We start from the raw sequence: 15,392 nt of genomic DNA, 5'->3' as shown, positions 1-15,392 counted from the left end.
ATATTTAAAACACAACAAATAGTGAAAATACGACGTAATTAATGTTGTTTCATGTATTACCTACATATCCAAGAACTTGGAATAATTTTGAAGGCCGAGCATCTAGAATAAAGATATATCCTTCCACAGCTCTAATGATGAGGAACTGGCCACTCTGATCATAACTAAGGAAAACAAAAAACCAAGTAAAAATCCAGTTTTGAATATTATGCTCCAAAAACAGTTCAATACAGTCAATAAAGGGGTAACATTTTGTTTGCAATTCCGTCCTCATAGCTGCTGACTTCCTTGAGGGCATAAACACAACTGAAATTTCAGTTTCTAGTTTCACAGAGTCAGAGCCAGTGCTACAAGTGCACTAATTGAGCAGGTGTTTGATCTAAAGCTAAGAGTACCCAAGGTAGTCTATTTTATCAACTTCCTCTGAAGTTCAATTATTTCAAATAAAACCACCGGACACATTTTCATATTATTTTGATTACATTTGCATTGATTTCCCTTTAGTAAGTTGCTTTCTGTATCTATTTCTGGTGTTTTACATTAGGTAAATGTGAAAAGAGATTCTGTCTGACTCCCTAAACAACAAGCAGATTTATATTAATGTTTATTAATGTTTAGCAGTTCAAATCCATTTTGTTGTGGGGTTGTTTGTTTTTTTTTTTTTTTTTTAAGACAGAATGAAGATACTCTCACATATATTGATTATTGAAAAACAACAGCAATAAAGAGTAAGACTATTAGGTCACAAAAGATACTTATAGGAGGATTGATAAATCCAAGAACTGTGAGCAAATGAATTATTAATAATTGTAACAAAAGGAACGACCATGTAAGAAGGGATGACTCAAAGGCTTAAAGTGAACTTCACAAAACCTTGAATTTTTATTCATTGACAAATCACCCTCTAAGTCCAGATAGATGACATTGCACATAATTACTCCATACAGTGATCTGTCAGAAAGGATCTCATGCATCAATGTATTTAGTGCTCCCTTAACTTTCCTTAAAAAATGCAATATTATATTTTTATCATCTAAATCCTGGTACTAGTACTCTTGTAAGTAATTCAGAAAAAAAAGTATTGCTGAAACAAATATTTAAACTGTTAAAATACTTCGATATTTTTAGAACAAAAACTTCAAAAATTGTGTTCAACTGCATTATTCAAGCAATAATTTGACACCATTCCTGCCCCTGTGACTGCATACTTACTGCAAAGATAGTACTGGAAATCTGGAAAGAAAAATTCTGTGAACAACCCGTGGAGCTTCAACTTTGGTAATGTCAATAAAATAGATTTGACCCCCTTTTGTTCCTACAGCAACACTGTTTGAAGAGGGACAGCAAGCCATAGCCGTTGCCTAATTGAGAAATAAGAGATACTTAAAAGCTCCATATCATGTTGTAGAACATCATGCTATAAGTTAGAATGCAACTTCTTTTAGTATTTACAACTCTCTAAAATTCAGAGAATAAAATCAATGTGATTTACCTCTAACTCTACATTATTAAAAAGCAGGATTTTAATAGACATCATAAGCACTTCTCCTCATTGCTCTATATCTACTTATCTAAATATAATTATCTATTCCACAAAAAAAATTCACAGGATTTTTCAGTACTTGAATACATCTTAAGTTGGGACAAAACATTATCAGTTTGAAATCAACCCATTTCTTAAAGTTTCTTACTTAGATCAGTCAAGACAGTTTTCATGCACTTGAAAAATTTCCTGTCAATTTTGACATACATTAAAAGTACAAATTTAGTAAAGTAATACCACACAGATTATTTACAAATGAATTCTTTAAAACAGAACACCAGGACATCAGGCTGAAATGCCTTTTCTGCTCTCTGAGTTAAATTCGTGTCTAGTTCAAGGAAACCTTCTGAAATATAAAATCCCTCATTTGTTATTGAAATTTATTGATTCTATTTAGCTTTTCTCAAAATCGGCTGATCTGATTTTGAGCAATATTTTAGTATAAAACAAAAATATTGAAATGAAAATTTTAACTATTTCTTACAACATAAGCTTCTAGTTAGTGTGTACCTCAATATCAAGGTTTAGCACGCTGAGGCAAGTCCCATTTTCCAGAAGCCAAACTTTTACTTCACCTGAAATTGTTACAGACTTGAAGAGACAAAAAACATAATCAGAGGAGGGTGGAATAACCACATTATCTGGAAGTAGCTATTGATTTTCTATAGGATATAAATTTAGCTACTCTCTCAGTGTAGCAGATCAGGAGTTCCTAGTTTCAGTTGGAATTATTTGGCTTCTACTTTAAGTACAGCTGCCGCGAGAGCAAAGAAAATATTTAATATTTTTTGTGAATTGCTGCAAGTGTAGGAATGGCCTTTAAGCAGCAAGAGACAACGCAGGGCAAAATGGATCAATATCAGCACTCTCAACATTCTGTCAGCAGTAAAAAAAAAAAAAAAAAAACACTTGGAATTTTCTTCACACAGGAAAGTCCCAAAGAAGAGGTCTCCACTTTCTCACACGAAAAAAAAAAGCCAAAACCAATTACGGTTGATCTGCTTGTATACAGACAATTTCATAATTTCACAGAAAAGTATTGCCAGAGGCCAATCAATCCTCACTGTACTTATTCTGAAGCAAATAAAATGCATCATTGCTGTGCTAGCAAAGAAACAGATTCAATAAACTGAAGACTCCAATGTTCTTACACCACCCACACAAAGAATTCATGGCCAGGGGACGAATCAGACTTACTAAAATATGTCTTTCAGGAATCAAAGACAGCATGAAAGCAAGGAGTTTTTCAGAATTGACAGACCAATTAGTAAGGTCGTCTTTGTCTCTGGACCCAGGGTAGGGGCAACTCTTTCTGTTCCAATTTATGCTGAGGGCTGAAAGGATCAGTAGGAAACTCCTTGTTTTAAAATCTATTCTCTAAATTGAATTCAAGACAAACTGTGATTGACAGAAATCAACAGCAGAAACAGTATGACATTTTAGCAATCTGCATCCACCCTCCACTCAAAGGAAATTTCTTCTATACTTTTTTATAGGCCATACCTGACTGGACCCCATTTACTTCTTTTAACAGGTATTTATACCACTGAAGCAAAAATCAATACAGACCCAGCCTCCATAAGGCTGTTGGTTTTGCACCTTAGCAATATATTGGTTCCCTAAAAAACCTCACCATCAGATACACAAAAAAAGCCTTTTCTTACCACACAGTACTTGTCCCCTGGAGTAAGGAAATCAGCAGCCAGCAAATAACTGCTGAATGCATTCGGGAGTTTGACAGCTTCTCCACTGTGGGCAGGTTCGTAAGAATAGATTGTCCCCTGACAAATAGAAAGTACTGATCCATCACAGTGCTACGAAACATCTCATTAAAAGCTTTCAAACACTTCAGCAAAAATATCCATTTTCCTTAACTTAATTCTTTAGAGGTTTTTATTTCTTTCTAAACTTAGTTTAAAAGTGCCCAATAGAATTCACATGAGTTTTACAGATTTTATTAACCTATATTTGCTGAGGATCATTTGACAGTTATTCAGCTAGTGAGATTTTCTAAATATTTCTCTTCAAAATTTCTTTAATGAAATGATTTTAAACACCCCATTCTGTCTTACTACAAGAATCAACTGTACTTTATAATCAACCATCTGTAGAAGACAGTTCTATGCTTCATTAAAATCCTTCCAATCTTTTGTTAGAAACACTGCACCGACAGAGTTTACTGTTGGTATAAATTGCTTTACTTGTGGGATAGCATTATGGAAGTTTCACAGATTCACACAATCACATTAGCAGTACCAACACACACATAGCATCACAGGAACATCTCATACGTTCTGCTATTATCTCAAATACTATACCTGATCAGTAATAATCAGAAGTATTGTGTAATCAGGAGAGAATATGAGGGTGGATATGGGCTCTGAGATGTCAGCGCAGATTTCCATCTCATACTGGAGATCTCTGATACGATACATGTATAAAATGCCCTCCTGTGCAGAAAAGTATAAATCCGCATTAGTTCTAAGTGGCAAACTTAACAGCAAGAACTACTAAAAACCTCTAAAGTTTTTAACAGTATATCATCTCTAACAATCTGGTTTGCCTTTATTACGTCTCTACTCAGAGGATTCTTACTTTGAATAACAAATCCACTGAGGAGATTAAGATTAGTTATTAAGATACAAGTCTTAGTAACAGTTCATGTCTGATAAGAAAGGACTAATCAGTTAATGCTTAAGATTTCATTTTGTTGGGTTTTTTTTTGAGACAATATAAGAATGTTTTACTTCTAAGCAGTAATGAACAATGGCATCATGAGTTTGGGATAAAAGGTGAAGTAGATTTTGCACAAAATAGACAGACAAATCTCCTGGCCATTTTCTCTACTTTTCTGTTCCTCTAGAGTACTGTTCTTTGTTAAAAATAGGTTATCTTCTTTTGTCACTTTGACTACAAGAGTGGAATCTCTTCCTACCCTGCCCCCTCCGGATTTCTTGTCTCAAGCCTTAAAAAGGAACACACTATGCCAGAGAGAATTGTTACAGCTCTGCAACCCTCCACTTTTTTTTCTAGCTTGTCTTTGAAGAGAACTCTGTAAATGTATTCAATATGAATATTCTTTGATTTTGACATCATATTAGTAAGTAAAGATCATGAAGGATGCCTTACAATTCCAGCTGTGTACAGTCCCTCATTACAAATTGCCATGGTAAACACAACTGTTCTTTGCAGGGCCTTTGGTTTGCCACCTACAAGCAGAAGACCAACACAAAATATAGTTTAATTTATTGCAGCAATGCATGTCAGCATTAAATCTGGAAGAGTTGATTACTTGAGAGCAAAAATATTCTACTGTCTATGTAATTCTTGACCTTTGTGCCATGATAATAAAGGATAAGGTGGGTATACATAATTTGAAACGACAATACTACTGTGGCCTGATGAACTAGAAACTGATTGGAGAAATCATTTAATTCTGTAAATGCTGCAGAACAGCTACAAAGATAAATACTAAGTTTGTCAGTAAGAGAATCATATGACGATTTAGGCTGGAACAGACCCTAGAAGTCCTCTGATACACCCACCTCTCCATTCAGCACAGGGCCAACTCAAACTGAGACACAACTTCAAAGCTAGAGCATGTTGTTCAGAGTAACATCCAGCTGACGCCTGAATATTACTAAGAAATCCTATGATTTATTTGGGCAACCTGTCCAAATATCTGACCACCTTCAGTTTGATTATTCTTTTCCTATTATCTACCCAGAAACGTTGCTGGTGTCAACTATATCCTTTACCTGTCTGGTTCCATATTTTCTACTACTTTTCAATGGGTAGCTGAAACAATAGCAAAATCCCCCTTTTCCTTCAAGATGAACACAGTTCTTTCAGCCCATCTTTCTACGTCATGCATTCCAACTCTGTGCTAATCTTTGTGGCCTTGTGCTGAACTTCCTCTAAAATATAAATTTTTTTTGTACTATGGAACTCAAAGTGCTTGAAACAACCCCCTAAATCCTAACTCAACTAAATTACAACTTCTTACAGTTATAAAAATTAACCAGTAGGGAACAGAAATGATTTCACTGCCACTGTTTTTCCTGAGGCAATTCATTGGGTATTAACTGAAAGCCCATTAGTTATTCATCAGACACACAATAATGATTGCCATCAATCTGCAGAGGCAGGGGTGATCTGAGCTCATCTAAGCAGCAACTTCCAACTACACTCACATACTATAACTCTCAGCCATTACTGGTGCTGCCTAAAAATCGACTAGCTTAATTGGAATATAGAAATACCTTTCTTTTTCTGTACTTCTCTACGAATGTAGTCCAACATGTCCGATACTTTACGTACCTGTTCTGCACAAGAAAAAACAATTTATCTCATTAACCTTGTTTATATGTCAATATTCCACTAAATATCAGTTGCATACCAGTCTACTGAACAGAAAGTGGGGTTTAGTATATTGAAATAAAAACGTGTGTTCTTTCCCAATATTAATCCTTTCTGTCATTTGTACAACTGAGCAGGCACAATCTTTCATACGCTGATAGAATCATTACGTTTGGAGAAGACCACTAAAATCATACAGCTCAACTGTTGACCCATCTTTCTCTGGTTCAGTTGACAGTTGTAAAAAGAAGTGCTTAAAGTTGGACACACACTTAAGTATTCTGCTAAACAGAAACATTGAATGCTTTAAATGATGTAGAACCTTCAATACAATATGCTTACAGACATTTGTTAGAGTCTTAGGACACAACACAAAGAGGAACATATAGGCCAAATTAAAGTCCAGATGGCAAATATTTTTGTTGCTTTCTACAAAAAAAATCTAGTCACACCTCATCTTTTCTTGTTGATGACTTGCAGCTCTTGAGCTTTACAAGTGACAATTTCAAAAGTGGAAAAATAATGCTGGATTTATTTATTTATTTATGAGCAGCATTTCTTTACTGAAAAGAGATACAGTACTCTGGAAAAGTCAGGAATGCTTGCCTCACTTTAAAAGCATTTATGTAATTGGCAAAAGAAAAAAATCGAAGTTATTGTCAGCCCGTCTATTAACTCTCAGTCAGCATTCATTAGAGAAAAAGTTCTATGTTGGTGTGCAACATCATATTGCTCACTTTTAGTCTGAGAAGCAGCACATTCTACTGCTCCTTTTACCATCTGACCAAACCATTGAACTACATGTGCACAGTAGGACTGACATCTCCCATCCCTGCAAAGGACGACAGAGTATAGGTTGCCATTGCCAGAACTGCTTATGTTGGCCACATCTAACTGTTATCCATTTTGGAAGCCCTCTGTATGAGCAGCACATGGCAGAGAGTTGGGGTGAGTCTTCAAGGTTTCTAGAAAAAAAAAGTATGGAATGGGCTGCTGTTGCCAGGAAAGTTCACTCATCAGCATGCCAAATGTCCCCATGAAAAAAAAAAAAAAGAGAATACACATTAGGGAGACAAATTACCTTAGCAAGCTGCAATCAATCCAAGACGTGCCAAGCTTTCTAGAATAATTTAAAAGTAAATTGCTTTGTTTTAAGCCAGAGGCATCTTCTGCCCGCTCTCTGTGGTTCATACCTTCTGCATTAGCCTAACTGTATTTACAGTCTTCTTTTCATTAGGAAATTGTTTATGTAACTACTGATCTCAAAGAATTATATTAAGAAACTTTATATTACATTCAGTTGTGTTGTTAATCAACATCATGCTAAACATGAGTCTTCAAAGATATGTTCTAAAATTAGCTAACATACCAAGGGAGGAGAACCCAAAATATACCCTGCAAGAGCAAATAAATTACTGTATTTAACTAGCTGTAAAAGGATCGTGTACAGTTGCTATATTAGTAGTATGAAGCTAATCTAATAAAGCTGTTAATAAGATATAGGTTATTGGAATTATCGTTCATTCTATCAAATGGTTTTAACGTATTTAGAGCTCTTTAAATTTTTTTTGGCTGAGAAAAATGACTGCCAATTAAAGGGTGCTAAAGGCTTAGAAGATCAACAGAAATTCTGACATGTTTACTTTATTAATAAAGGAAAACGGTTCTCTTATAGCTCTCCAGTACAGCATTACAATTTCTGCAGGTTACACAACAGAGTAAAGCCAAAAAACTCTTCACAGTCCTTTCTGTCTTCCTCCATACACGAATAAAACACACAACAGCTATTTCTTACCAGATAGAGGTTTTCGTTGAATAATTGAAGCACTGCATTTCATAGTATCAATTGCCAAAATATAACCTTCTTGACAGCCCAGGTAAATGTCAGAGGTTGCAGTCCAACAATGGGCAGTAGGACGCAATGAAGGCTTAATATCACTTCTAGGCTTCAGCACAAAAATAAACAAGTTCAGTTAACAACTGGCAAATATCTGTATAGTTAGGAACATTTCAAGGCCAAGAAATTATTTCAGAGCCTGACTTCTTTTTTTATTCAGTCATCCTTCTACTGAGAAGGGAAACACGAGAAACATGAACATCTTCCAGAAAAACCAATGTCTGGTGGCAGAATTCTAGAACATACATTCCTCCCTAGAAGCTTGTGTAAATGACAAATCATATTTTCATCATATTAAAAGTGTAAAATTTGTTTTGATTTATTATCCAGCACTTTTGCCTTCTGGCTTAGAAATCCCCTCTGGTATATCCCCCACTCTAACAAAGATACTGTACCACTACAACTAAGTAATCTCCCAGTTTCTTAATAATGAAGTTATGAAAAAAAGAAAATCAACAGTCAGCTCCTAGATTGTTCCCCCCCCCCCCCCTCCCATCAGAATAGCACTAGGAGTCCAAATTTAAATGATTACCTAATATGACCTCATCCTGACAAACGTATTTCAAACTACTTTACAGAAGAGCCTGATTTTGCAGACACATCCTGTTGGCTTTTTTCTTCTTCATTTTATGACATTGCATTCTTGGTAGAATTAGAACACGCTTTGTTTAAATAGCTTATCTTATAACCAAATTAGTCTGAAAAACAGCTCAGTTAATCTTTGCATCGTGCATAAATTAGATCTAGAAATATCCTTGCCACAGACTACCATACACCTGAAATTTCATTTCTCCAAAACAAAACTGAAATCTGTCATCCATAAAATGGGAACAACAGTATCTCTCCACCAAATATTATTAAAGGCTGCGAGCTGTTCAGATACAATAGCAATAGGAGCTAGGAGCTACATAAATACCATGATAGAAATAACCAGATTGAAGCAGAGTCACTAAAAAAAACAAACAAACAAACAAACACCACCTTGTAAGAACATTAAGAACATTCAAAGAGCAGAAGTGGAGAAGAGGAACAATACTGAATCTGATGGATAAAATAAAAGAAGAGTCCATAATTCTATAAATTCTCCTGCTGTCTCACTGAAGGTTCTATCAAAAGAGAAAATATGGATGCACTTGTGATGAAAGCATAGGACAGAGATTCATAGGCATCTAGAATTCATTAGTAAAATATGCCAACGACTTCCTATATAATTCTGGATAGGCAACTCACTCTTTATTTATGCCTACAAAGCATTCTGAATAATAAAAAAGGACAAACTAATAAATCTACAGCAAGATGGAACTATGCATCACCCAGAGAAACATTTAATATAGGCATTTTCCCTCATTTTACATAGCTTGAACAGCACAAATCTTTTGGCAAGATGTAACTGAACTACCGTGAATCGGAAGCTTCCTCTGCAAAGACAACTTCTGTCTTTGCACGTCCCCTTATGCCTGCCGTCATGACTGCCTTTACATAAGGTAGGTAAAATATGTTAATCCTAGGGTGAGATTATGTAAATTCAAAACAAGATCAATTCTTCAATTGTGCAATGGTACAGTGGTGCATAACAATAATGCAGACTTATGTTGAACTTCTGCAAGTTCAACAACTTCTTTTAAAATTAACAGCTCTTCAAAGAAAAAAATCCATTGTCACAAAAGAAATTATAATAAAACAAAGGAATAACATCATTACTGGGGATACAATGGATTCAAGTGAGCTGTGATTTGCCAGTAGTCAAGTGATTGCAAAGTAAATTCATAAAACTCATATATTGACAGTAAGAAATATCAAAACACAACTAAAACAGTATAATGGAAGAAAAAATTGATTGAAATATTTTGAATATTTCAATTCCTTTCACTCTGCTGCCCCACTGTGGTTACACTGTGGTACACAGTTAGTCTCAATGGCTCCGAAGCATGGACCCCTAACAGAGATGCAAACAAGTGCACATGCAGCAGACTTGCTTTTCTTACACGACTGCCACGCACTCCTTAGGAGTGTGCTACTGCCTCCGAGCAACCGTGGACTATGAGTTGAGAGTAATCTCTCTACTTATTAGTGTAAATAAATGGCTTTCCACTTTTGATGCTTATATCAACATGAAAAACATTTACCTCAGCTGGCTTGGATTTAGTCATAAAGACAAATTCTTCTGTTGAATGTGGTGGAAAATGGGAGGGGCTCATCAAGCTCTGATGCTATCCCCACTGCACTAAACTGAAAGCAGCTCACTAACCACAGCCAGGGGGAGCACGCTCTCTTATCAGTTAAAAAAGATTAAACAACGATAGTGAGGACAGCAACCCCAAGGTATGAACAAATGTTGAGATGCACATTTTAGGCCAGAATCAGATAAGTGTTCATGGACATTGGTAACAGTATACAAATCATCAGTTATAGCACCCATTCCTGTAACTGCAGCAGGGGCCTGCCAATTTATAGAGAAACTGCAGAAAGTAGAGGTGCCATAATTACCATTAAGTCCATTACAGAAACTGTAGTCTGAAGATATCTGGGTATCTGAAGAACTCAGCAAATTCAGTAGTTTCAGTCCCACTGAATGTTACTGTATTAATTACTTCTCAACATAAGGACCTTGAAAAATCATATTTTGAGACAATACTTCTGTATCAACTGTATTCAGACCAAATCAAGCAGGAATTGCTTCGCCAAAAGCACAATCCCGCCTAGTGGGGTTGGGTTACAAGATCTAATAGCAGCTCAGTACTCTTGCTAGGTTTAGTACCCAGGAAAAAATACACCACAACAAAAAGAACAAGTTCATATTCCTGAAAAATCATTCCAAAATATCTTATGTTCACAACTTTGCTAATATTTCATAACCAAAAAATACCCATCTGCCTAGGGTGTTTGGACAGTAAATAAATACCAAAATATATACCTCCTAATTTGAAAGGAGAGGAAATCTTGGTCAAGAACTAGTAGAATTAAATCAACCTACTCTTACTTCACAAATATTTCTATACTTAAGGAGAAGATGATTATATGGAAGCCCATAAAAAGAAATCTAGATTTTCCTGGAGGCAGTTGGGAATGCAAAGACCCCATAAAGGTACCTAATATGGCTGAAAGCACATTTTCTTCCATGTGAGAAAGCTAACAATGTAGATCTGCAAGTTCAAGCACAAGAACTTGCAAGAAATAGATCATAAATATGGCACAAATCTGCTACATTTGAAATGCTAGGCAGAAAATTTTCACAGAAAGCTGAAATTATGACTATACAGAGAATGTTCAGTTCCAAGGAAATAAAAGTTCAGTGACTGTGATACATTCACAAGCAGAGCTGGAAATAACAGGGATGCAAACGGTGATGGAAACCACAAGAAGGTCTTAATTCTTCGCTGAAATCTTAGAACTCTGTCTGCAGCATTCCACAGAGGAGTATTTGATCTTGATGAATGGAATAGTATGCTACAAGGACAAATTCTTTTAATACTCACAGGCCTAATATATTGTTTCTTTCTCCCTCTCTGCAGCTCACACTGCAGGCTAAAGAACCAAGCATTTTTTGCAGTTGAGGTGCTGTACATATTATCAGAAGCAGTAAGGTAGAATAAAAAGGCAACGATGCTTATGAACATATTCCATCTTTATTTTCCATGTTCTAAGTGTTTTGAAATATAAGTAGCTCAGGTGTAATCAAAGTCAGTAAAGGACATGTAGTCTGCCTGGAAGCCAAGGACATCTGCAGTCACAGTTAAAAAGCCCTGCAAATGCCACGTAAAAGAGGATGAGGTAAGGAAAAATAATTTCCCACTTGCAATTTTTTTCTGCATTCTGCTTTGTAATAAAGGCTTACTGCATAAACGTGTGGTATACTGATCTGATAATACAGAACTCACGTTTACCCAGCAAAAAGACAATGTAATGCTGCATCATCTAGTGTAGTTCCAGTATCATATGTATAACACAAGCCATAAAACAGATGTTCTTAATCCTAAAAGGGAATCCCAGATTTGCAAATTAAGTGTTTTCACAGTGTCAGTTGTTTCTAGTTAACAGTCAAGTGAAAGTAAATTTCAAACAAAATGACAACTCCTGAAGTATTTCATACCTCTAAGGAGGCTAGCAAGTAAATGATCAAACAAACACAGCAAATGGTCAAGATCCAGCACCACCAGTGGACTGGGAATGTGTTTCAAAAGCAGAGGCTGCTGTTTGGAATAAGGCTTTCAGTATTTTCACAGCTTGAGACACTCTCAGAGTCAAGAAGAGAACAAACCCCAAAGGGAAGTAAAGATACCTGACGGTTTTTATCAGTTTAACATGGGAATAAGTTTTCAAGGTCTCAACAGCTCTCATTAGCTCAGGAATAGTTAAATGCTGACATGCTGTTAATGCTCCTGGGATAGAGAGCAGTACCTCCACTGCACAGACATACTGCTACACCAGGACATGTCAGAAATGTCTGTATTTTACTGTACTGCACAATAGTAGCATGCCTTGTGAATCTGTCAAAACATATTTGAAATACATTTCTGAAACAACAAATCTATATCCTGGATTGTACCTGTTTAAACAGACATTACAATTAATTTCTTAACAACTAAATGGATAAAAAACATAATGACTTGGAGTAATAAATGGATAAAATGAGTAGCTACCACAAATGTTTCTGCTTCATCTCCTACCAGTCCAGCAATGGCTGAAACTGGCATAACAGGGCCATGGTAGGGATCTTCAACACAAGGATAAGGGAAAAACAAATCCTTATGATGATTCAGAGAACCTTGCACATCAGGGAGTTTCACAGGGCTGTAAAAAAAAAAAAACACAATATAAACTATCTGAAGAGAAATATTACAAATAGTATATGTTGATACAACACTGGGAAGCACATTTTTTGAGAAGAGACACCAAGGTTTATTTCAGCAACAGTAATGGAAAACCACTGTACAGAATAACTCTACATGAAACATTGTTTCACTAACAGCTAATGGCAATTCTGCTTCAAGAGAGGCCCCTATCTGGCAGAACTGGATTGCCACACTAATTCATTGTCTTTTCCTACTGCCTTAGACAAATAACTATCCATTCTTGTTGCTGTTTTCAGTTGGATTAACAATGTTACACACCTACCTTGCATAAGCTATGACGATTCAAGCTTAATGTTTATTTGGAAAAAATTTAGATACAATGAAAAAAGTAATAGCAGTATTTCCCTGTTACATTCTGATAATCAGCACATGAGCAGGAAGTAAGGATTCTGCAGCTTACAAATTATGTTCATTTATGATTTGGTAAAAGTATTATGTGAAATAACTAATTCACAGTGGAGGCCTAACTACTACTCAATGGAATAAGAAGTAGAAAAATGAGCATATAGGTTTATATTCATGTGTACTCTAAGTGACAGAAGGCATTGAAAATTGTTTTGATATCTCAAATCAAAGCCTTGTCTATACTTTCAGTATTTATATACTTATCGTATAACCACATCAGTGGTAACATACTGGTTAGTCATAGTCAATGAGATCAAATATGCTGCTGTGAATTGTGGAATAGCTGCCACTGCAACAGTATTTGTGTCATCCTCTGAGGCTTCCATCTTGAATACGTATTAGTCCATCTGTTCTCATATCAGCCTCAAAGAAAATTTTAGAGCACGTTTATATTTGCTGTTCTCAGTGATCTGCATTGACAGAGCCACCCTCTCTGTAAGTTGGCCACATAAGCTGGAAATCATACAAAAACAGATGCTGCTTTTGGTAAAATCTGCGACTGCAGCTACAAACTGCTTAATTGTGCTTACTAGAAAGCAACTTGACCCACATTTGGCAGTTCCATAGCCACAAAAGCAATACACATTCCCACTCACTATTCAACATTACCACTTAAGGAATGGGAGAGCAATCTAGGCACTACATTGATGCAATAGGGCAGCTCTTAATAGAGACAGCTACCAAAAATGCTGACTAATATAATTTTCAGTTGTGTGCAAAGCTGTGTCACGTGAGTACTACAAAATCATATACTCAATTCATCTGATTGATTAGACAGATTCACACTGGTTGTGCTTTAACAATTAGTGATTGTAATTGCTAGGCAGACTAAACTGGATTAAGTTCTTTGCAAACAGATACAGGTTGCTAGTCTTAGTCATTATAACACATTCCCAAATCTTTCTTTGAACTTAAAAGGCGTTTCACTTACTTTTGTATAAGACAATGCTCATCATGATTTCTTTCAATATGCCAGATGGTAACAGAGCTCTCAGTAACAAAACAGAGCTGCTGCCAGTTCATAGGATTAAAACTCATGGAGGTTGCTGCTACTCCTGGCTGAGACTCACTGCACAGGAGGATATTCTCTTGCCAGTTCCTTCATTAAGGAGAGTAACAGAAAAAATTCACTCAAGTTAAATCACTCAAGATAAATATATGGATGTGATTGACTGACATTCAAGATCAAGGTATACAAACAGATACATCACTGACAAAAAAAAACAAATATGCTGTCAAATAAGCCAAGTTCTCCTGAAAATTAAAAGGATGTGGTTAATTAGCCACATATAAAAATCAGTACTGCTACAAAGAGATTGAATAGTAAACTAATTATGAAAACAGGCATTTTAGAAACATTACCAAGCCTTTCCTTTTGTGAAAAGAGCAGGAGACATGCGTTTTCCTCCTACTTGTGTCACTGACTGAATAGACAATAAACACTTCAGCACCAAAGACCTCAGTCTTGCTTTTCTAATCCGTAATTATTATAATGCTGCAGTTGGAAGGTATTACAATTCTTACAATTAGAAAACTCAGTCAGCCCTTGATTATCTAACTGAATTATTTAGGTTGCATCCTATTTGTACTGTGAGTGCCACACAGCAGCGTTAACTAACCAGAGAAGAAAACAGTGCAGAATTGTGGGATGTTACGTGTTAGCTGGTGCTACCCTGGGAATATCCTTTCCATTGCCTTTTCTTTTGTCTACTGTAGCCTACTTTATAGTCTCATGTTCTAATTTGCATATTCCTCCATTATCCAGATTAGTTCTCAGCTTCATTTGCATTTTTAGGTGCTGTCCAAGAATTGATTAGAATAATTTGAAGAAAATCATTAAAATTGTTTCTTATTATCTCAGGCAACATATCTGACTGTTAATCTAAGTGACATTCATAGCTTTTGTATTTGTCATTACTGCTGAGATGAAGAAAACCATAATGCATAACGCTGTAAATGGATTTAGTATAACCCTCTTGTGTTGGTTTGTAAGAAATTTACTCTTAGATACTGATTAGCATGCAAAGACAATGATTAAAATTAGTAGTTTCCACACATAAGCACTAACTCATTATCTCTACAAAAAGAGAAAAGTTGCAACTCTGACTGTAACAGAAACAGAAGGGCATACTGACATCTTCAGAGAGCTTCCATCTCATATCTAGCAGATAGTGCCAATGTTCTTAGAGCAGACAATTTATTAAGATCCAAAAAAAGCATAGCACATGAAAAAGAATCTGGCATGGAGCCTCTTCTTCAAACAGAAAAGAAAAAAGATCTAGAGATAAAATCACACACAAAAGGCTGCAGCTGCTTTTGTTATCCATAAGCTTTC

General features: G+C 35.8%; 1 protein-coding gene across 2 annotated transcripts in view; it reads right to left on the bottom strand.

Moving 5' to 3' along the window:
* The window catches only part of CFAP43 (cilia and flagella associated protein 43), a 45,046-nt gene that overhangs the window by 25,182 nt on the left and 4,472 nt on the right, over nucleotides 1–15,392 (bottom strand). For both annotated transcript variants that reach the window (XM_042817699.1, XM_042817700.1), the window contains 10 exons: nucleotides 13,989–14,156; nucleotides 12,440–12,590; nucleotides 7,698–7,848; nucleotides 5,806–5,868; nucleotides 4,673–4,752; nucleotides 3,862–3,993; nucleotides 3,208–3,324; nucleotides 2,054–2,134; nucleotides 1,213–1,361; nucleotides 61–164 (listed from right to left, as the gene is read on the bottom strand). In XM_042817699.1, the coding sequence (XP_042673633.1) occupies nucleotides 61–164; nucleotides 1,213–1,361; nucleotides 2,054–2,134; nucleotides 3,208–3,324; nucleotides 3,862–3,993; nucleotides 4,673–4,752; nucleotides 5,806–5,868; nucleotides 7,698–7,848; nucleotides 12,440–12,590; nucleotides 13,989–14,156 (1,196 nt within the window). The remainder of the gene's footprint in view (nucleotides 1–60; nucleotides 165–1,212; nucleotides 1,362–2,053; nucleotides 2,135–3,207; nucleotides 3,325–3,861; nucleotides 3,994–4,672; nucleotides 4,753–5,805; nucleotides 5,869–7,697; nucleotides 7,849–12,439; nucleotides 12,591–13,988; nucleotides 14,157–15,392) is intronic.

This window comes from Centrocercus urophasianus, unplaced genomic scaffold (genome assembly GCF_019232065.1).
Source record: "Centrocercus urophasianus isolate 14NV4802_14NV808 unplaced genomic scaffold, USGS_Curo_1.0 seq_17, whole genome shotgun sequence".
Lineage (NCBI taxonomy): Eukaryota > Metazoa > Chordata > Aves > Galliformes > Phasianidae > Centrocercus > Centrocercus urophasianus.
The sequence above is the reverse complement of the archived record's forward strand: the minus strand, read 5'-3'. Positions and strand labels throughout refer to the sequence as shown.